At 34.6% G+C, this 23,451-nt stretch overlaps 2 protein-coding genes across 3 annotated transcripts in view; one reads left to right on the forward strand and one right to left on the reverse strand.

Annotated features, from left to right (window-relative positions):
* UBAC2 (UBA domain containing 2) overlaps positions 1–23,451 on the forward strand; it is a 326,804-nt gene that overhangs the window by 122,082 nt on the left and 181,271 nt on the right. The gene's annotated exons all lie outside the window — the stretch shown is intronic.
* Positions 7,806–20,361, reverse strand: GPR183 (G protein-coupled receptor 183). Of its 2 annotated transcripts, XM_007501349.3 has the most exons (3): positions 20,229–20,361; positions 14,919–15,086; positions 7,806–10,419 (listed from the first exon to the last, which is right to left on the reverse strand). In XM_007501349.3, exon 3 carries the CDS (start codon positions 10,396–10,398, stop codon positions 9,331–9,333), a length of 1,068 nt encoding a protein of 355 aa, XP_007501411.2. In that variant the 5' UTR covers positions 10,399–10,419; positions 14,919–15,086; positions 20,229–20,361; the 3' UTR covers positions 7,806–9,330. The 2 variants fall into 2 exon arrangements, with proteins under 2 accessions (XP_007501411.2, XP_003341866.2); XM_003341818.4 differs by lacking the exon at positions 14,919–15,086.

A 23,451-nucleotide genomic window follows, 5' to 3' on the forward strand; every position in this document is an offset into this window, starting at 1 on the left:
AGTTTTTTGGTAGTTTAATAGGTAGCATTGAATAAGTAAATTAATTTAGGTAGGATTGTCATTTTTATTATATTAGCTTGTCCTACCCATGAGCAACTAATGCTTTTTAAATTGTTTAGATCTATTTTTATTTGTGTATAAAGTATTCTATAGTTGTATTCATGTAATTTCAGAATTTGTCTTGGCAAATAGTTTCCCAAATATTTTATATTGACTAGAGTGATTTTAATTTTTTTAATTTATTTCAGTATTTTTCCATGGTTACATTGGTTTTTCTTCTCCCCCTCCCTCTGCCCTCTCACCCCATGCTTCTTTGTGGGATATATTTTATTTCTCTTCCTAATTCCCTTAGTATCGTCCTCTTTTTCACCCTGTTTTATTTTTTTTAACATATCATCTTAAAGAGCTTATTACCACCTCTTCTATGTATACTTCTAACTATAATGATAATGATAGCAATTTTTTATAGTTACTAATATCATCTTTCCATATAGGAATATAAGCCATTTTACCTTATAGAAACCCCTAATTTTTTTCTCTTTCTCATTTACCTTTTTATGCTTCTCTTGGGTTTTGTATTTGGACTTCAAATTTGCTATTTAAGCCTGTTTTTTCTTCAGCAATGCTTGGAAATCTTCTATTTTATTAAATGACCGTACTTTCCCCTGAAAGAATATGGTCAGTTTTGCTGGGTAGTTGAATCTTGGTTGTAAATCCAATTCCCTTGCCTTCCAGAGAATCATATTCCAAGTCTTAAAATCCTCCAATTTGGAGCTGCCAGGTACTGTGTGATCCTAACTGGGGCTCTATGATATATGAATTGTTTCTTTTTAGCTGCTTATAGTATTTTCTTTTTTTTTAAACATTATTTTATTTGGTCGTTTTCATACATTATTCACTGGAAACAAAGATCATTTTCTTTTCCTCCCCTCCCCCCCCCCCCGCCTTTCCCTCTCCCATAGCCGACACATGATTCCACTTGTTATCACATGTGTTCTTGACTCGAACCCATTTCCCTGTTGTTGGAATTTGCATCTTAGTGTTCATTTAGAGTCTCTCCTCAGTCTTATCTCCTCCAACCCTGTAGTCAAGCAGTTGCTTTTCATCGGTGTTTTTACTTCCACAGTTTATCCTCTGCTTGTGGGTAGTATTTTTTTTTAGATCCCTGCAGATTGTTCAGGGAAATTGCATTGATACTAATGGAGAAGTCCATCACCTTCGATTGTACCACAATATATCAGTCTCTGTGTATAATGTTTTCCTGGTTCTGCTCCTTTCGCTCTGCATCACTTCCTGGAGGTTGTTCCAGTCTCCATGGAATTCCTCCACTTTATTATTCCTTTTAGCACAATAGTATTTCATCACCAACATATACCACAATTTGTTCAGCCATTCTCCAATTGAAGGGCATCCCCTCATTTTCCAATTTTTGGCCACCGCAAAGAGCGCAGCTATGAATATTTTTGTACAAGTCTTTTTGTCCATTTTCTCTTTGGGGTACAAGCCCAGCAGTGCTATGGCTGGATCAAAGGGCAGACATTCTTTTATCATCCTTTGGGCATAGTTCCAAATTGCCCTCCAGAATGGTTGGATCAATTCACAACTCCACCAGCAATGAATTAATGTCCCCACTTTGCCACATCCCCTCCAGCATTCATTACTTTCCATAGCTGTCATGTTAGCCAATCTGCTAGGTGTGAGGTGATACCTCAGAGTTGTTTTGATTTGCATCTCTCTGATTATAAGAGATGTAGAGCACTTTTTCATGTGCTTATTAATAGTTTTGATTTCTTTGGCTGAGAATTGCCTGTTCATGTCCCTTGCCCATTTATCAATTGGAGAATGGCTTGATTTTTTGTACAATTGATTTAGTTCTTTATAAATTTGAGTAATTAAACCTTTGTGCTTATAGTATTTTCTTCTTGGCCTAGGAACTCTTGAACTTGGCTATAATGTTCCTGGGAGTTGTCATTTGGGAGGTTAATGCAGGAGGTGATCTGTGACAATCTCTATTTTGCCCTCTTATTCAAGGATATCAGGGCAGTTTTCTTGGATCATTTCCTGTAGTATGATGTCTAGTTTCTCTCTTCTTTTCTTTTCTTTTCTTTTCTTTTCTTTTCTTTTCTTTTCTTTTCTTTTCTTTTCTTTTCTTTTCTTTTCTTTTCTTTTGTTCATGATTTTTGGATAGTCCAATAATTCTTAAATTGTCTCTCCTGTGTCTCTTTTCCAGATCAGTTGTTTTTTTATGAGGTTTTTTCATATTTTCTTCTATTTTTTCATTGCTTTTTAAAATAATTTCTTGATATCTTGTGAAGTCATTAGCTTCTAATTGTCCTATTCTAATTTTTATTTATTTTATTTAGTTGATTAAGAAAAATTTTCTATGGCTACATGATTCATGTTCTTTTTCTCCCCACCTCCCTCTTGTAAAAAGGGAGAGGGTTTGGGATGGTTTGAATGGATTGTATTGAGCAGTGCCAGTAGGTTGACTGTGGGCTGAAAAGGCTAACAGACACTCTGATCAGGGCAGAGCCTGGTCTGAGATCGCACACAGACAACTCAGTAAAATGTGAAGATAGGTTTAATTAAAATGCATAGTAAAAATGGTATGGGATAACCCTAAAGCTAAATTTCTAACTAATACTCCAAAAGATTTAATGTCTCCAAAAGGAGAGTCTTCATAGAGTGAGTTTTCTATACTAATCTTCTCTCTTCCTAAAAAAAAAACCCCAATCCCTGTTTTTGGCTAAGCTACAACTAAAACCCCACTTAGTTGGTATAAGGAACTGGTCTATGTAAGCTTAGTAGGGCTTAAGGAAGATCCTACATCCAAAAGGACCTAGATCTGGTCTCACAAGCTCTGCAGACAGTTGTTCAGGATCATCAGGTTCTGCTTCAATGAAATATAGCACCCAAGACATCAAGCAGGACAGGAACATTGGTAGGATCAGCCACTAAGGAAATGCAGCCATCACCTCTAGATATCTCCAGAGAGAGACAGCTAATAGCCTCAGTATCAGTCTAACCCTTTCTTAAAAGTTCCAGAATCTTTTCTGTTGGTCTCATGCCACTCCCCTTTGCAAACTCACACACTTAAAAATAAGTTTGTGGTAATCATTCTCACTCACTTGAAATCATCATGGAGGAAGCAGAACTCAGTTGGGACTGGTAGGCTGGTTAGGGGTTGGCTAGGTGGAGGCATTGTGTTCAGGTAATGGGAATAACAGAAAGTGAAGCAGTAATTACCATGGTATATGCAAAAGACATCAGACTAGGTTAGTAGGAACTTCCTAAAGTTCAGAGGAAAAGAAATTTGGATAGGTAAATGTGAGGTTGAAAAATAGAGGGCAGTGAAAACCAAGTAGATCAGTGTGACCTTGATATAAACTGTGAGGTGTTATTACAGAGTACAGAGGAAGAAAATAGCAATGAAAGGATTTAAAGAAGCAATATTAGTATTAGGGATAATGTAGTGAATTTGGAGTTGGAGGAATTGGGCTATTGTCTCAGGTATACCACTTACTACCCACCTCAGGTTCCTTAGGTGTTTGGTACTAGATGACTTTGAAAGTTCCTTTTGACTCTAACTGTATGGTCATATAATTGGAGAGGAAATTGATTAAAGACAGATAAGTCAACCAGAAGGCTCTTAAAGTTATCAATGAATGAGGTGCTAAGCTCCTGGACTAAATTCATGTCAGTGGGAAGGGAAATAATGAGATGGAGAGGAGAAATAGAAAAATATCTATTTGGTAACTTACTGGATGTGGCAAATGAAAGGTGACCTCTGTGTTTCAAATATGGCGTGATATTGCTATTTACAGAGATGAAGGAGAGCAAGGATGCAAATAAGTTTGTCTTTGGACATGCAGAGTTTGAGGACTGGTGAAATGTTCTGTAGATAGAAGGAGCCTATATGAGGGGATGCAACTGGATGGGATTCTTCAATGTAAGTAACGGTTCTGTAGTAAGTAGTGTGTTTCAAAGTTACATTTCAGAGCAACTTTGCCTTTGGTCAGCCCTGGAAAGACTTGTCTATCATGAAAAACAAGATTTCTTTAGAAACCATATGTTTAATCAAAATTACGAGTTATAGAACTTGGTTCCTTTTGATTCCCTTTTGACTAATTGAAAGTAGAACTTGTTTTTGGAAATTTTCAAGGAAAAAAGTTAGCCACTCTTCTAGGAAAATCTGAGTATAATTATACCTGAACAGAAGAAAATTTGAATATAATGCTGCCTGAATGATCTTACAGAGATCACTTTCTAATCTTGTGATTGTTGTTTCCTCCTTTTTTACCTCAGTAGTTAAAAAAAAACCTAAGTCATAATGCTTTTATAGAATATCTTAAGTTACCATGGAACTAAAAGTTAACCAAAGTAGAATTTTTTAAAGCTAATTTAAGGTGTGTTCTTCCCCTTTTAAATGTGCATTTAAAAAAAAAATCTAGTACTGTGGGAGTAATTATACTTAATTTCTGAAACACAAAATTGTTTCAAAAACAAAAAGCTTTTATCTTCCTAAACTTAATTTTGAAAATGAATGAAAATTGGAAAATGTAAAAATTAACTTATGTTTTCCTCTAACTTCATTGGCTTATTATTTTAATTTTGCTATTTTATGTATTTAAGTACCCAGATTACATTGTAAGCAAGAAGACTGACAAAATATGCACATAATTTTGTTCAGTACCTAGTACACTATCATATGCAGTTGAGTTCTTGACTAAATCATTTCTCATTTTAAATCACATCTCTTTTTCTTTTGATTTTACTAGTATCTCCTCTGGGATAATCTCCCAACTTGCCCTCCTGGGTTGTTAACCCAGGGGCAGCTGCTAGCAAGGTTCTAGCGGTATCCTTATGGAGCTACCCTTTTAAAATTATATCTTATTATATATATATATATATATATATATATATAATATATATCTTATTAAAATTATATCTTATTAACTCCTACTGCTATACTTTCTTTATAAGCTGACACATTTAACTCTTTCAAAAGGCATTTACTTAGATGACAGAATGAAATAATAGCCATAAAATATTCCCCTCTTAAACCTGAGGCACCCTCTCTACCAAATATATACCATATCAATGGGAAGATTGGATTTAAATATAAGTATAGCTACATACATGTTGTATACAAGGTTAGTAAAAGGAACCCACACAGCTCATGGTTCTTCAGGGCCTAGAAGTTATTTCTTTTCATAGAACCCTTATATATATTTGCCTTTATTTTGCCTAGTCTATTGCTTCTGATTCTTAGTTTGCTCCTCTACACACTTTAACTCCCAATGCTAAGACTAATGTTCTCTCAAAGCCTTAGCCATCTTTCCTTGGCGCTAAAATAGTCTATTCCTTGAAGCTGTTTATTCCACAAGTGACTGAATTTCTGTGTCTATCTGCCTGGCATATCTCTCAGTTCCCTTTTTTGTCTTTTGAAATCTCTCCAACCAATGAATTCACAAAGGGACAGCAAAACTGTCTTCCACTGAGCAAGTCTCCACTAGACACCATAGAAAGGTGGAGGACAAAAGGATTTTTTCAGCAGATTTCTGGTCCACAAAGTGACCTAGAGCCTATACTGCCTGGACCTTCCAGACTATAATTATTTACAGCCCCAAGGGCATGTATCTAATATGTTTGCTCAGCAAATGTAGTTGTTCCCTCTGATTTCCTCAAAGGACTTGCTTATACTTCATAAAGCTGCATTCACAATTTTACAACTAGTTTAAAACTGTCTTACCATAGTAAAATTTAATCTTCTATAACTAAATCCTGTGACAGATGAGAAGGGAAAATCATATCCCTCATCCCTTGCACTGGTGTTGAAAATATTACAAATGGTTCAAATAGATTTAATTGGGTTAGTGGCATTCCCAAAGTGCCTAATCTTTTGTAGTATTCACACCTCAGAAAAACTAATTTATTTTGATGCCTTGGTATCTTTTGTTGCTTTATAAATCTTTTAATAATACCCTGGTGTAGTAGGAGGTACAAGAGTAGGAATAATGTACTGAACTTGGAAATCACCTTATTCAATACACACAGTGGGGCAGCATTTTGCTAGGCATTGGGGCATCAGAAATTAAAAGTGAAGTATCTCTTGTAGGCCCTCAAGAAGCTTATATTCTCCTGGAAAAAGCAATATGTACATAGGTACAAAACAGGGTAAAAACAAAAACAATTGAGAAGGGAGAAGAACTTAGTAACAATTGCTGAGATCAGGAAGGGTCCTGTACAGGGCAGCACCTGAGGTGAGCCTGGAAGCTAGGAAACAAGGAATACTTAGAGACTGAGCTACATTCTAGATATTGTAGGGGCAGGGGGAAGGGGGAAGGCAGAAGGAACAAGGCAAAGACACAGGGCAAGAGATCTAGTGTTTAGTTCATTTAAAGAACTAGTGAACCAGTCTGACTATTGAGGTGAAGGAAAGTAATATGAAACCAATCTGGAAAGGTAGGAAAGAGCCATATTATGAAGGGTTTTCAGTACCAGCCTGAGGAGATTATATTTTGTCTTAGAGACAATAGAAAACCACTAAAGATTTTCTAGCAGCTCTGTGATGTTGTCAAGCTTCCATTTTAGTAATTTTAATTTGTCATCTATGTGGGAGTTGGTTTGTGGAGAAGTTAGAGACTCCTGGAGACCATTAGAAAGACCTGTATTTAAAAACATCAGAAGCGTACTAAATTCTATGATTAGCTAAAGGGAGAGGAGGGAAAATCACATCCCCCATCCCTTCCACTAGGGACAAGAGTATCATGTTTCATGATAGTTTTAACTATGCCATACAGAAGTCACTTAACTCCTTAAATCTTAGTTTCTATATCTATAAAAATAAGAATATCTATATCACAAGATTGTTGTGAGGTTCCAATGAAATAATTTTCAGGTTTTGCAGAAATGTCAGCTGTCATCATCATCATCATCATCATCATCATCATTTGAAATGAAGAAACAAAAACAAGCTGCTTAAATAGAGGAAGGGAAAGGTATTGTTGGCCATTTTTACCCTTTGCTTATGGTTCATGCCTCTACTTTTTCCCCCAGGCTATTGTGAAGATAGTGAATTTTTGAAATATTTTTGAGGTTCTGCATTTCCAGAAGTTGTCTATATACATTAACTCAGTTGAGCTATATGATATAGCAGGAGGCCAAAATAGCTTTGATCAGAACTTAAAGAAAATTGAGGTTGCAAGTGAGACTTCTGATTTTTCATATTGAAAATATGACCCAAAAGAGTTTTTCAAGTTACTGGTACCTACTGTCATTTTAGTGAACTTAAAAGAGACAGAATGTTTTATCTACCAAGCAAGGCTCCTTTTTCCTACCCCTCTTTTACATTCTGTGAATAATCTTTGCTGGTTAACTAGCATAACTAATTTCATGAGTCATGATTGCACAAATGACATCTTTTTTTGTCTGTTCTACTTCTAATGTATAAAATGAAAGACTCCTACCCACCAGTGAGAGAATAAAATTATCTCTAGTATGCAGAAAAACCAACTCATATTTCTGTCATGATTTCCTCCTAAATCATGAGGTAGGTTTTGAAGTATTATCCCCATTTTACAGATGAGGAATATCTTGTGATCACTCTCTCGTTCCCTCCTTTTCCACCCTCCCCAAGCTTGGCTTATAGCTAAACCTGGTATCCTTGCTTTTCATTGCTTCCGCTGTTGCTGTTAGTTCTATTTCTGAGACCAATTTTCTTGACCTTGCTGATGTTATGCCTCTGAAAGTCTCTAGGGAAGGAAGAGGATTGGAAACATTCATGGACAGAATCATAATTTTGAAATATTCAGGTCTTTATTTGAAACAAAGTTTTGGAATTAAAAAATGCCAAATAAACACATTTTTTAGTATCCAGGATTATAAAAAATGCATTATTAAGTGAATATATTAACATTTTTACATTGAAAATATACAAGATATACACATTAACTATATTAAAAAGAAGGGAAACAAAGGAAGAGGTACCCAGACGGAACACACACTGAAAGCATTTCTATTTGTTTCTTTTTTAAAAAATTGATTTGTTTCTAGCCTGTAAAGTACTATGAGTTTTCTGTTTATTTTACATTTTAACTGGATTATTCATTTTTGTTGATGATCATTATACTTATAGCATTGTTTTTTTAAGAAAACAAACAAAATCTTTCTTAATATAAAAATAGAGATTAGTCTATTGAGGGCAATTTATTCTTCCTGTGATCTCATATAGCCAACTTAATCAGTCTTCTAACTATAAATTATTATTAAGGCATATTAAAATTCCTAGTTTTCATTAACTCAGAAACAGTTGGCAATTATAGAGATTCTGTCCTACAGACATCATTTCTCATTTATAAAGTAGATTTTTAATTTTTTGTGGTTCATTTAAAAGTTCTATATTGTTGCTTTGAGATATAAAATGCATATTTATTTCTTAATCTCCAAGTTAAAGATCTAAACACATGAAAGAGATAATAGTTATCTTAGAAAGTAATCACAATTTCTGACTATAATTTTATTAACTTTTAATATTTACATAAATATCTTACAGCAGGTTTAAATTTTATAAATGATAATGCTATCAGTAATTGTTATAGAGGTTTTTATTTTAAAACAATTCCTTTAATTCCATCAAATAAAATTCCATTTTATTTTATAACAAGGTAAATGATCAATTAACACATATAGTACTTTATTTGATTGGCAAATGAACATTGATTGCATTGTGTTTTGAGGTCTCGACACGGAGTCAGGAAAGACTGATTCAAGGCTTGCTTCTCAGTGACTCTGGACAAGTCTCATAATCTTTCAGTGCTTCAAGAGACTCCAAGGAGTTACTTACTAAATTATAGATAAGCTTTAGGTGGAGGAATTTCCTACAATTAAAGTTCCCTACAATCAGGATATCATGGGTCCTCGGTGTAGCAAGAATATGATTAAGGATAGTCATATAATTTAATACAGTAATTCTTTGTTGGTTTTTCTCTTTTTCAGTTGTTGTGGGCACCCAAATCCTTCTGTATTTATTAAATTACTTCTCTCTTTACTCAGTTCAGTTAATCCAGTTCTCAAAATACATAGGGAAGAGTAATTTTTTAGATTTGTCACATCTTAGTATCATTGCAATTACGGATAGCTGAACGGCTTTTGTCACATGGCATTCTGTCTTTAGGGTAATACTTTGGTGTTTTCTTTTTTAACATACCCATTACTTTGTAAGTAACTATCCCCTTTTGAACTCTGAAAATTCACGTTACCTAGTGAAAGAGGTTCTGAAGGTATGTTGAACAGATATTTTTTCTTGTAAATACAAGATTTTATTCTTCTTTACCTTCCATTTAAAGACTTAGAATGGATCATTGTCTGATTTTCTGTCATCTCACGTGAGTTTTCATCAGGAGCTGACCTGACAGCACTTGAAATTGATACACTAACTTGACGTTTCAGCATTTTCATAACCCTTGTCTTGTAACCTTTGCATGCAAAGAAATATATAAAAGGGTCCATGCAACAGTTGAAGTTCATCAGGCAAACAGTAAAATGGAGGGAAATCTGGAATATATGTTGTTCTTTACAATCTGGTTCTTTTTGTAGCTTCTTAATCATATGTTGGATAATTGCAACATGATAAGGGGTGAAGCAGACAATAAATACAATAATTATGAAAATGATTGTGTTGAGAGCCTTTTTGTTCACCCCAGATTTTTCAGTTAGTGGATTTTGTTTAGCAGTTTGGAAGAGTTTACAACATATTTGAGAATAGCAAATCAGTATGATTACAAGTGGAATAGCATAACCTATTAAACAGGCACCAAGTAGAATCCAAGGAAGATGGTCTATTTCTTCAAAATTTGGATATTCCATGCATGTTGTCCTTCCATTTTCTTCCCTTGACATAGAATGTATGAGTAGTGGGAGTGTCTGAGCAAATACAAGAATCCAGACAAATATGCATACACATTTGGCATGTTTGATTCTTTTCATCTTGTTATATCGAAGAGGGTGGACCACAGCCAAGAACCTATCAATACTCAAGCAAGTCATGAAGTTCACACCTGCATAGGTATTAATGTAAAATATAAGAGCAGTTATCCTACACAAGCTTTCACCAATTTTCCAGTCAAATCCCATTGCGTAGTAGGCTATCCGGGTTGGCAGAGCAGTAGTAAAAAGTATATCAGAAATTACAAGATTTGTTGAATAGAGGGTGGTAGAGTTAATTTTTCTTCTGTTCTGAAAAATGACAGACAAGGCTAGTAGGTTACCAAGAAGTCCAATGATGAATACAGTACTGTAATGAAGAGGCATTAAGAACTTCGCTACATTTCGATGTGCATACAGGTCACAGGTCATATTTGCTAATGTTGAAAAAGGGGTGGTGAAGTTGGTTTCCATTTTTGCTAGGATTTCGTTTCTCTAGAGAAAAAATATAAGCATATAATTAGTTAAAAGTATTATAAATCATCTGTTGCTAAGTGAAAGAAGACTATAGTTATGCCAGGCAACTATTCCCTTTTATATGAAATTCAACAATTGTAAAATAAAAGTTGAGGACATGAATAGAACCTAAGAGTCTGAGGTTAAAAATTCATGTTACCACAATCATAGGTTAGTAAAAAACTGGGGAAGTCCTGAGCGAGAGAAATACATCAATACAGATAAGACAAGCCTGTTTTATGGTATAAGGAAAGCCCTAGCTTCTTAGGCTGAAATCCCCTTCCTTCCTTCTAAGTCACTATATGATTAAAATAAGATCGATCATAGCCCCTCTTACATTTCAGACAAGCATTGAACAATGGTTTTAAGCTGAATTTCAGTTGGGCATTTTTAATACATGGTTCCTATCACTGCCAGGAAATGAAATTAGTCACACATTTTGCTTACACTAGACTGTGAACATTACCACAATGATCTGATTTGTGTCAGAAAAGTGTGAGAGTTAGGCTCATGATAAACTCAAGGCAGTGTTTTTTAAGTTCTACAGGAAAAGGTAAAAAATCTCAAGACAAAAGTCAGCGAAGCATGTATTTGAGGAAAAGGCAGAACGATGAATTCCCTGTAGTTGTTTCTGAAAGGAATTCAGTTATCTCAGGAGAATCAGCACATATCTGTTTTCTCAAGGACCAAAGAATTAGCAGGAAATCTCTGTGCAGCCAACAGTGGCACTACTTATTTTATATGTAGCAGCTCATAAATACCACTATCATATCCATCTACCTTTGTATGTTCACACACATAACACCTTTATGATTCAGCACATCCATACCTTTCCCTTTCCTTGTTCTACACTCTAAACAAAATGAACTGTTAAAGCTTGGGTTGTACCACTTCCATGCCTTTGCCAGTGTTCACTCTGCTTGTGCTTATTTATCCTTCCATTACATTGCCCAATCTGTACCTCTCCATCTTTGAAGCTACCTTACATGCAGTCTCTTCCATGAACCATTTCCATATTTTTCTCAAATCAGTAATGATTCTCTAAACTTGTACATTGCCTGTTCTCTACCTCTCATTTGATATACCCTAAACATTCCGTACTATATGCATTTGTCATATGTTATACACATCTCTCAACTAGATTGTGAGCTCCTTGAAACCAAGGACTAGGGACAACTGAATAGATACTTCCTAGCTGTATAACCTTGGGCAAGTCACTGAAGCCTGATTACCAAGTCCTTGCCACTTCTCTTTCTTAGAATTAATAGTAAGACAAAAAGTAAGGGTTTTAAAAAGAAGTAGAAGAAAGCAAGGACTGCACCATGTATCATTTAATCTTCATATTTTCCCCAGTTCTTAAAACAGTGCTCAGTAGCAGAAGTTGTGTTTTTTTTAAACCCTTATCTTCTACTGTAGAATCAATATTGTGTATTGATTCCAAGTCAGAAGAGTGGTAAGGGCAAGGCTGGTGGGGGAGGAGGGGTTAAGTGACTGGCTCAGAATCACACAGCTAGGATGTGTCTGAGGTCAGATGTGAATCTAGGACCTCCCATCTTTAGACCTGGCTCTCAGTCCCCTGAGCCCCCTCAGTAGTAGGTGTTTAATGAATGTTTGTTGCAGTTATATTTTGTGCAATAAAAGTGAGGTGGTGAGGAGTTCAAAGAAAGTATATTTGAGGGAAAAGACTACATGAAAGATATTTAGGAAACGAAAATAGGAAATTGGTTGGTTGGCATGAGGATTCCAGACAAGGGGTGTAGTTTAGGAAAAGGCATTGTGAAAATTTCAACTTCCTTTTTATTATAATTTCATTTCTGAGGAAATGTTGCTTTTCAAAAATCCTAGTCCTAGCCCCCTTTATAATATTCATATTATCATTTATAAAATATTTCAAAACTCAGTCTCCTGGGAAATGTCCATTTAAAAGTATGTTAGAGAGTTCTTAGTCCAACAGCTTACTATACGTATAAATATTATTATGGTGACTGAGGAAGTAAAAGTTACAGGAATCAGAAACATTTCTTTGTTCTAGGTTATCTTTTGTAACTGTAAATATGGGAATGACTTTTTGGTCTAAACCAAACATACTTTTTACTAGAAGCAGAAATAACATACATTCCCAGAAGAAATCTAAGAAAATGTAGTTATTTTATGGTCCGACTCCCCTTAAAGAATCCTTCCATCTTATATCCTGTTGAAAGAGAGCAGACCAATTCACCAAATGCCAAGTTTTCTCAAAACAATTTGCCTGAAGTTTGGTCAGAATTGACCTAGCCTCTTACCAAAAGCTCTGGGTCATGAATGTTTAGACTGTTTTATAGGTTTGAATTTGTTTGGTATCTAATTATTTCTCAGGTACTCTTAATTGTGGAACCGTTAGGTGTATTTAGGCAGAATATGCCAAGTTGAATTTGAAGGTTATTATACTTCAATAATTTTTGATGGGGAAAAAATTTTACAGATTTTCTCAAGACTGTTTTTTCCTGAGACAAATGTTACTGTGGGCATGGCACTTTGTAGCTAAAGAAAAAAAAACAACTACCATGATTGGTGTATTTCTTTTGTATTTGTGGAATACTCAGACAGATATGAGGCAGTTGAGTGTTATGGGAAATTGCAATTTTTTTCTGTACCTCAAAACAACCTTCTCCATTGGAGTTAAACAACAGGCTTTGTAGAAACTATCCATAACTAGTCAAACATATCTTTGAACAAAAGGTTGCAGATGTAATTTCTGTCTCCTTATCTAAGCTTGTTGTTTTTAAATCTCTGTACTCAGTATATTGGTCTGAGAAAAACACTAAATTCTCTCGGAACTAAGCGTCCACAGAATTATTTGTAAGTTAGTTTTCTGTGGTTGGGGAGCACTATATAAACACACATACACATATGCATATATATTTATGTGTGCCTGATAGACAATAATTATTAGAGTTGCTCATATCTCTTGATTTTATTATCTCATTTTTGCTTAATCAGACGTGTTAAGTGGCATACTTTGTCTAACCACACAAAAGAAAAGAAAAAGGCAAAAACTTAAGAGAAACAAAAAAATTAATGTAATTTATGTTTTAGAAATAGGGGTTTTTTTGTGTGTGTGGGAAACAGCTTCTAAGCATGTGCAATTTTGGATATGTAGTACTATATTATCCTGCTTCTTTAATTTGAGCAGTCAAAAATATGCTGTTACTTTCAGTTCAATACATGCACTTAAAAATATTGACATATTTAGATAACTCTGACCTGCACCAACTAGAGCATTAATTTTCCAAAAAGGTAAATGCAAATAATAATGCAAAAAACACAAAACCTTTTAAAGTACCTAGAATCAGGACTAGCCCTTAGATAAATTGTGAAGTAAATAGTTTGTTTTTATGCCTGTGGTGTCTAAATTCTGTGCATTTTGTTGCCTTTAATAGCCCACTCTTTGTCTCTGTGTTTTTAATAGTGGCATCTAGGTGGTATAGTGGGAAGAGTACCAGGGCTGGAATCAAGAAGACTCATTCCCCTGAGTTTAAATCTGGCCTCAGACACTTATTAGATATTTACTATACATTTGTGACCTTGGACAAATTATTTAACCATGTTTACTTCAGTTTCCTCATCTGTAAAATGAGCTGGAGAAGGAAATGGCAAACCACTCTAGTATCTCTATCAAGAAAACTCCAAATGGGGTCATGAAGAGTGAAGACACAACTGAAAAATGACTGAACAACAACAGAAATGTTCTTAATGCCCTCATGTTCTTTCTCACTTTCCACTCTCCTATCATAAGATCTTCTGAGATTATTCATTTATATCTTGGTTCAAGTGACTAATCGTTATAAATGTTACTTTTTTCAAATATATTTGTTTCAGTAGGAATCATAGCCATGCATTAAGGGAATTAATCTTAACCTGGCAAATCCAGCTGATGGGGAATGATTTTCTTTCCTTTTCAGATGGTTATGAAATGATATCATACAAGCCCTCTCCACCTACCTATCTTTGAGGTTGGCCTTGCCCCAATTATAGCTTTTGTGCTAGGAAAATCTAGCTTTCTAAGTATCTGAAACCCGAAGCATTATACAAGTAACTTTAAGGAATATACATTTTAAAAGATAGAAGCTCCAAATCAGACTTATAGGCACAGGTTATATTTGTCTATTACCAAATAATAATTACTGTGTTGCTTTTTTTTTTTTAAATTAAATCAAACTTCTTTTGTTTATGCATAGCCTTGGTTCTTAGATTTGTCCTTTGAGGGCAATGTAGAGAAGAGGAAATAATTCTTAGGAAAGGATGAGAAACTTGGAAAATTAGATTGAATAGGAGTCACAGGAAGCTTATTTCATTGTAGAACTGATGGGAAGTACAGGAAGTGATAGGAGAGTATGCTGAGCAGATTGCAACAGATAAGTTTATATTACTTCTGTTCTCTTGAGCACAGAACACCTGATAGGTGAATGGAATCTATCATCACCCCCTCCAATAGTTACCTGGTTTTCTAAGGTCTAGAGTTTGTCAAATGTTTTCATAGGCTGTCTTCTCGTGCAATTGAGGCAGTTGGGTGACATCCAATGGCTCATACAGTTCAGAGAATTCAACAACCACCAAATTTCCTTATTTGTTGTCTAGTAGATTGAATCATGCTATTTTGCATCTTTCTGTAAAAAGCATTTACATCTCTTGTAAACAAGAAATCTAAAAACAAGTGGCTAATTGACTTAGGTAACAGATCACCAGCTATAAAATTCATTGGCAGAGATGGTTAAAAGAAAAACTATAGTTCTCTATCCATTGTGTTGTCCTTACCACCTTGGTAAAATGTCATCACCTCCCATTCCTAATCGAATATAAGCTCCCTGAGGCCAGTTTTTTTTATTTTTGTATCCCCAGCATTTAGCACAATGCCTTGACCATAGTAGAATGAAATTAAAATACATTAAACTCGATTGATGCTTCAAAATTACAGGACAAATTATTTTTTTAATTTATTTTCTTTTTAAAATTCTTACTTTTTGTCTTAGAATCAATATGATGTATTGGTTCCAAGGCAGAAGAGCAATAAGGGCTAGGCAATGTGGGTTAAACTGACTTGCCCAGAGTCACAGCTAGGAAGTGTCTGAGGTCAAATTTGAATCCAGGACCTTTTGTCTCTAGGTCAGACTCTCAATCTACTGAGCCACGCAGCTGCCCCCACAAAATTACAGGGCAAATTATTTTTGGAAAAAAACAACCAGACCTTATAAAAAAGACAACACTGCTATTTTGAAGCTAGTCACCATGGAATCTGCTTCTGACTTTTATCAAATTGATCAAGTGTATAATAAGATAAAAGGGGACAGCTAGGTAGCACATTGGATAGAACACTAGGCCTAGAGTCAGGAAGATCTGCATTCTGATGTGGCTTCAGACACATTGTAGCAGGGTAACTTAAGTCACTTAACTCTGCCAAGCCCTTGAGTCTATCTTCGAGCTGTTACTAGGACAAAAAGCAAGGGTTAAAGAAGAGAAAAGAAAAGAAAAAATAGAGAAAAATAAGTTTCTTATCACAAGCATTTATTCATTGTTTTGTCACCTATTGTAGTGCCCTGTATCTACTATATTCTCAATATAGGTGAAATATTAATTATGTTTAGATTTTGTATCTCATAAGACCATACATTTAGAGATTGAAGGGGCTGCTGAGGGCAGCTACTCCTCCTCTTTACATATGAGGAAACAGATGTAGGGAGGTTAAGAGATTTGTCCAAGGTTACATAAGTAGTCAGTTGCTAAAGCCAATGATCCCGAGTCCTCTTACTCCTAGCATCACACTATTGATTGCTTTCCTTAGAAGAAATGAAAGCTTATTTTGAGGAAAAGATTGTAAGGAAACTGAGTTTGAAATGTTTTATGTTGTTAATTGCCTAAGTTAACTATGTTAAGCACCTAGTTGAGTAGAGACATTTGTATTTGCTAGAATCCCAAACTTAGAAAGAAGCTGAGAAACCATCCCCTTCCTTCAGCCTGTAACCCACACAGACACACTCCCTCCCTCTTCCCCACCTGCATAACTCCTGAATGGTTGGTTGTCAGCCAGACTGCTTCCTGAAGAGCTCCAGAGACAGGAATTCATTACCCCAGAAAGAAATATATTGCATTTTTTGACAGTTCTAATAGAAATTTTCTCTTTATAATGAGCCAAAATGTAATTCCCTTTCATTTCCACCTGTTGGTTCTTGCTTTTCTGCTTAGATTTACATGGGAAAAAGCTACTCCTTCCAAATTTTGTTCCATTAAGTGTTTGAAGACAATTCTTATTTTCATTCTGATTCTTCTCTTCTTTTGACTAAAGCCTCCCAGTTCAACCATTTTTCACATGATGTGGTTTCTAGACTTTTTGCCATCCTGGACTTGCTCATCATGATTTACAAGTAGTCAATATCCCTTTGAAATGTGGTACCCAGAAAGGAACTCAACATGATAGATATGGCCTGATCAGCACAGTCAGATTAATCTTTAGCTTCTCCTGTTGTCTTTCTTTACTGCTTTATTCTTTACTGATTCCTGTGTCATTTTTTTCCTTACAAAGCTGAGAATGTAGTAAGAAAATTACTGGTCAGCCTTAACACAAAAAAGTCAAACAAATGAAGGTCTGCTATAGTATGCTATTAAAGTATATGTAGACTTTGCTACTAACAGCAATTTAATGATCCAGAACAATTCTAAGGTACTTATGAAAAAGATTGCTATTCACCTCTAGAGAAAGAATTGTTGGAATATGAATGCAGACAGAAGCAAATAACTTATCACTTATTTGGGTATATGTCTTAGGGCTTTGGTTTTATAAGATTATTCACTTATTAAAATGAATAATATGGAAACATGTTTTGTATGATAATACATGTATAACCTGGATTGAATTGCTTGCCAGCTCCAGGAAGGGGAAGGGAAGAAGGGAGGGAGACAATTTGGATTCTATAACTTCAGAAAACTTATGTAGAAATTTGTTATTAAAATTAAAACATTTTTAAATAAATAAAGTATATATAATAATTAGCAGGATGACAATATGATGTTCGCCTTGGTCTCCTGGGAAAGTGTTACTAGACCAGGAGTCTGAAGGCCTTGATTCAGGTGCTAGCTCCCTCCAGCACCAAGTCATTGTTTCACTACAGGAAAGTCACTTAACCCCTCCAAGTCTTCCTTTCCTCATCCATAAAATGGATGGCAACATATATCTTGTCTTCTTCCTATGGTTTTTATAAGAAAATCACTCTATAAAGATGTACTCTTAATTTCTATTTTAATAATAGCATTTATATAACACTTTAAAGTTTACAAAGTGCTGTTTATATTCTCTCATTTGATCCTCATATCAACCCTATGTGCTAAGGAATTTTATTATGCCCATTTTGCAGATGAGAAAACTGAAGCACATAGAGGTTAACTGGCTTATCCAGGGTTACACGGCTTTCAAGTATCTATCTGAGGCAATTCTTAAACTCTGTTCTTCATATCTTAAACTCTAGCACTCTACCCACTGACTTGGCTAGCCGCCTCAAGGATCTGTGATTTCATCAATGTTCTGTGTTCTCTACTTTGGTGCAAAGTACAATCAACCATTCCATGCTTTAACGTCGATGATATGATTCCCAGGATTTTAGTTTTGGATGGGGTCTCAGGGTATATTTAGTTCATAATATCCTCAAAAAGGGAATCCCCACCATACTATAGCTGACAAGTAGTTGTCTTCCCTTTGCTCCAAGAACTTTAATCAGTGGGGAGAAAGCTCTGTTCCCTGAGGTAGACTGTTCCATTTTTGGACAGCACCAATTGCTGGGAAATTTTTTATTACATCCATGCTAAATTTGTTTCTATAGAATTTCTACTCTTTGTTCCTGGTGTGGCCCTTTATGACCAAACAGAACAAGTTTAATTGCTTTTTCACATGATAGCCTTTTAGATACATCCTCATTTTCTTCAGCAGATTGTAATCTAGCATATTACCATGCTAGTTGCCTTCTTTTGGAGGTTATCCAATTTGTTGTTGTTCTTCCTTAAACCATGCTGTTCAGAAACGAACACAGTATTCTTGGCATGGTCTGACCTGGGCAGAGTTTAGCAGGATTGTCACCTTGTTCTTGTGAACCGTGCCTCTCAGTACAAGCCCAATGAGTCATATCCCACTGCATACTGAGCTTGGAGTCCAGTAAAGCCCCTAGATTTTCTTCAGACAAACTGTTGTGTAGCCAGTCATCTCTTATCTTATACTTATGATGTCATCTTATTGTATTCAATTTTTAACCATTTATAATTAAAATAGTTGATTTATCTGGTAGCCAACTATTATCATTATTAGAGTTATAGACTTATCTTTTGAAAGAAATACCTTACATATGGAACATGATATGACCTGTAGTGTGACTGCCTAATATCTAGAAAGATTCTTTATTGGTTTTACTTGTGTTTATATAATCTTATGATTTGAGATGAGAATGTTTCAATAAATATCAATTATCCAATACTTTTTTATTTAAAACTCCTCTACATATGAACTTACTTAGAATCTCTTTCAAAATAGACATAGATATTAAATGCTTCTCTTTTCCCTAGTTCTCTATTCCCTTTTCCAAACTGAGATTTAGAAGCATTCTGTGACTTGCCTGAAAATTTTGTTATTATAGCTAGACAGGAATTCAGCTTGCTTGATTTTCTGTTATCTGATAATGAGATTTTCTGTTAGCCAATAATGGCTGTTTGATGCAGATGGGCATCCCTCTCCTCTTCCCCCCTTCTCCTGCATACTTTCTAAGAAGGAAATTCTTATTATACATATTGTTTCTTATGATACATTATAAATACTACACAAAAATATAACTGAAAATAATAATTTTCATTGCCATTGTTTCCAAACTACATTATGATTTGAGATCAAGAAGGAATTTCATATTTTAATTTATAGTTGCTACTTTTTCAGGAGAAAAGACAATTAAATAACAAGTATTAAAAAATTCGTTTACAGAGAATTTGTTTTACTTTGGGAATGATGGAACCTTTTTTTCAGTATATTTAATCTTTTTTGAAATATATGTATAACATATTATATAATATAATAATAATTTGATAATATAATTAAAAATAAAAAATATAATCCAGGTCTTAAACCCTTAAATTTCCATCTTAGAATCAACACTGTATATTGGTTCCAAGGCAGAAGATAGGTAAGGCATAGGCAATCGGGATTAAGTGACTTGCTTAGGGTCAAACAGCTAAGAAGTGTCTGAGGTCAGATTTGAACCTAGGACATCCCATCTCTAGACTTGGCTATCAATCTACTGAGCTACCTGGCTGCCCCCTCATCATTATACTCTTTTGAGTATTGATTTTAAAAGTTTTCTTACTCTAATGAGAAAAGATTAATTCTCAGTCTACAGTTCACATATGAATCTGTCCTAAAATGTCAGTTTAATACATTTCTTTATTACTTTACCTATTAAGCTATTATTAGTTTATCATTTTATATAGCTATACAGGTTAAGCAGTAATGGTTAGGTTTTTCTTTTTAAAGCAAACACATTTTTGGTATATTTTCTAACCTTTTTTTGACTACCAAGTTAACAGGAAAAGATTATTAGTAATATTTGTGTATCTTTGGAGCAAGATTATAAATTAGCAATAAAATAGTATTTTCATGCAAATATATGTAGCTGGTAAACGAATTAAACTCTACCTTTCAGTTATAGGAGAAGCAAAATATTTAAAAAACATTAACTTTATAAAATTCTTAATTATTGCTAAAAGTACAACAATTTTCTACTTACATATTAGTGATTTTTTAGGTCCTTTGTGAAAGTGACACTTGGCAGAGTGACTGTAGGAAACTGAAGCTCGTTGTTCTTGTCATATTTGTTTGAAGGAAGATCATCCACAGATATCCTTTTATGGTGTTTCCTCTTTTTTTTCATCATCCTGTGACTGAATATAGTAGTTATCTTTTGCCCTGATGTGCACATGTGCATGGCTTTTTTAAATGGGAACTGAAATGGCTTTTGTCCTGCTGATGTTTGAATATCTAGCAAAAGTCCCTTGGAATTTATGAATTACTAATTTCTTTGGGTGGAACTTTATGAAATTTTTTTAGTTTGACCTGAAAAATGTATTAGAAAGTAACTTAAGTATCAACCTGAAAATAGAGTATAGATTGTTTTTATGTATTTTACCCACACTGTATGTTAATGTATATTTAAGAATGCTAGACAGTCTACTTAGAAACCTGCTTTGTGAGAACTGTTAACTATTAAGAGCTTATCAAGTGAGGAGCAGCTGGGTGGTTCAGTGGATTCTAAGCAGAAGGTGGGGGAGGGTGTGTGTGGGAGAGAGAGAGAGAGAAAGAGAGAGAGAGAGAGAGAGAGAGAGAGAGAGAGAGAGAGAGAGAGAGAGAGAGAGAGAGAGAGAGAGAGAGCACTTATGAATTAAATTAGTAGGAGAAAGATTGTTTCAAATATGTAGGAGTAGCATAGGCAAATTTTTAGGCATGAGAGTGTAAAATGTTGGTAAGTGGAAGGCAGTTGGAATGCAGGATACCCTTTAGAAATAAAAGCAGACAGAGAAAGGATTGAGATTTCTTGAAGTACCACCTCTCAAATGACTAAAGAGCATTCCATCAAGGTTCTGAAGCTTATGTCCAGCATCAGTTTTGCCCGTTGGAAAAAATCTGCTCTGTCTTATGTTGAGTTAGAGTCAGTCAATCATGTCATTTCTATTGATAAGGAGGCAGATAGCATGGTTGTTTAAAGAGTACTAAATTTTATCTTGTCTCTTTTTCTGTTATTACCTCTCTTTGCTCTTTCCTAGGTTTATCAAGTAATTGATTATTTTTTAAATGGCCATAAATGACTTCTAACCCTTTGTACTTAACTAAGAAGAGTGTAGCAAAAGGCATATTTATCAAATAGGCATCTGAAATGAAACCATAAAAGATCTTTAATAGATTTATAAGATTAAGCAAGAGTTTGGCAGGCTGAAACTATAGATGAAACTCATTGGTCATTATAATATCCTGCATTTAGCTTTATAAAATTGGATTGCGTTGGTTATATAATTAGTGCAACAACAACCATAAGTTTTAGGAATTGTGGTTGAATGAGAAGGAATCAAGTATGATTATGTTGCCCCAACTTCATGAAATCCTAAACTGCATTAGAAAAAAGGCATCATGTCCATACAGTAAAAGTAATCCCATGTATTTGGGGACTTATTAAAAAGCAACATTTTTAAAAATCTTGAACCTAACACATCATACAGAATATTTCCATGTATAGAACATAAAAGGGGATCCTATTTCCTACAATTTTCTAAAATATACAATAAATTCTACTTGTCTTTTTCAAAATTGCCTTGCTTTCCTCCAAATTTCATTCTGCTTAAAAAATATTACAGTGGCCCTTTTTTGGGGGGGAGGTATCATTATTTCTAATGCCCTTCCTTCCAATCTCTCTCTCACAGTTAAAAACCAAGAGAAATGGGGGGGGGGGGTACCTAATAAGAATAGACAAGCAAAACAAATTCATTTAGCATCCATGCCTAGAAATGCATGTCTGTACCTTGAATCCATTGTCTAGCAGGTCATCTGGGAAAAAATGGTCATTGCATTAGTTTGAGTTCTAGAGTCATTCAGATTGGTTTTGTTTTCCACTATTGTTGTCCTTGTATAAATTTTTCTCCTGTTTTGCTCACTTATATTCTGTATCAGTTTGTATTATTGAGCATTTTCTGCAAATATTCCTTTTATTCTTTCTTATGGCACAGTAATATTGCATTGCATCTCTATACTACATTTTGTTCATTCTCCATTTGTCTAATCTAAGACACTACCTTAGATTCTATTTCTTTGCTTTTACTGTGTGACCCAGGACAAGTCACTTAACTTTTGTTTGCCTCAGTTTCCTCATCTGCAAAATTGAGATAATAGTGCTCACTTCCCAGGGTTGTTGTGAGGATCAAACAAGGCAGTAATAGTAAAGCACTTGGCTAGTGCCTGCCACATAGTGTTACATAAATGTTAACTATTTTTATTATTGTACCCCCTACCCACATCCATGCTTCTTATCTCCCTGAAAGGATCAGGAGATTTGTTTTGTGTGTGATATTCCCTTTCCAATATTATTCTGTCTCTTAACACATTCCCCAGTTACTTCTCCATTAAGTTTGATATATTTCTATATGATTGGATGTGTGTGTGAGAGGGAGGAAGAAAGTGTTGAATTCTCCTGTGCCTGTATCAAATGAATGAAGTTCACCTGATGCTTATGCTCCTTTTCTTTCTTCCATATTCTTCTTACTTCAGTTATGAGAAATATCAAGTTCTATCCCCTTTTTCCTCCTTTCTAGATTATTCTTTTTGTCTTTTCTTTCTCTTCTTCATATCCTCAGAACAGAACCAATAAGTCCCTACCATATTTATTTTTGCACTTATTTTAAATTTAACTCCCTGTCTATCCTTTGAAGACATTAAAATTCTGAAGGAACACTTGATTCTTCTTCTATTAGAATGTTCACTCTTTATAATAATCATAGAGTCATTTCTAGTTCCTCAAATAAATTTACTTCTTCAGGTTTCTAGAACTCTAATTTGTGTTTCAGAGCCCCTTAGTTTTTTTTTTTTTTTAAGCAGGAATTCTCAAAAAAGTCCTCTATTCCATTAAGGATCCATTTCTTCCTCAAAGGTATTAGATTCAACTTTGTAGGATAATTTTATCCTTGATTGCTAGCTTATCTCACTTTAATTTTCCAGTATTCTGTTCCAAGGTTCCCTGATTTTTAATAGACAATATCAAGTTTTATGATCATGATTATAGTTTCTTGGTTCTTAACTGCTTCTTTTTGGTTGTTTAAATAGTGTTGGTTTTTTCCCTTTGGTGTAGAAACTTAGAATTTTGTCCAACATTCCTTGAAGTTTTCCTTTTTACTTGAAGTTTTCACAGCAAATCCATTTTTTTTTCTTTTGAGTCTGCTTGCTGTTGTTATAGAGATATTTGATTCTTT

This window comes from Monodelphis domestica, chromosome 8 (assembly GCF_027887165.1).
Source record: "Monodelphis domestica isolate mMonDom1 chromosome 8, mMonDom1.pri, whole genome shotgun sequence".
Lineage (NCBI taxonomy): Eukaryota > Metazoa > Chordata > Mammalia > Didelphimorphia > Didelphidae > Monodelphis > Monodelphis domestica.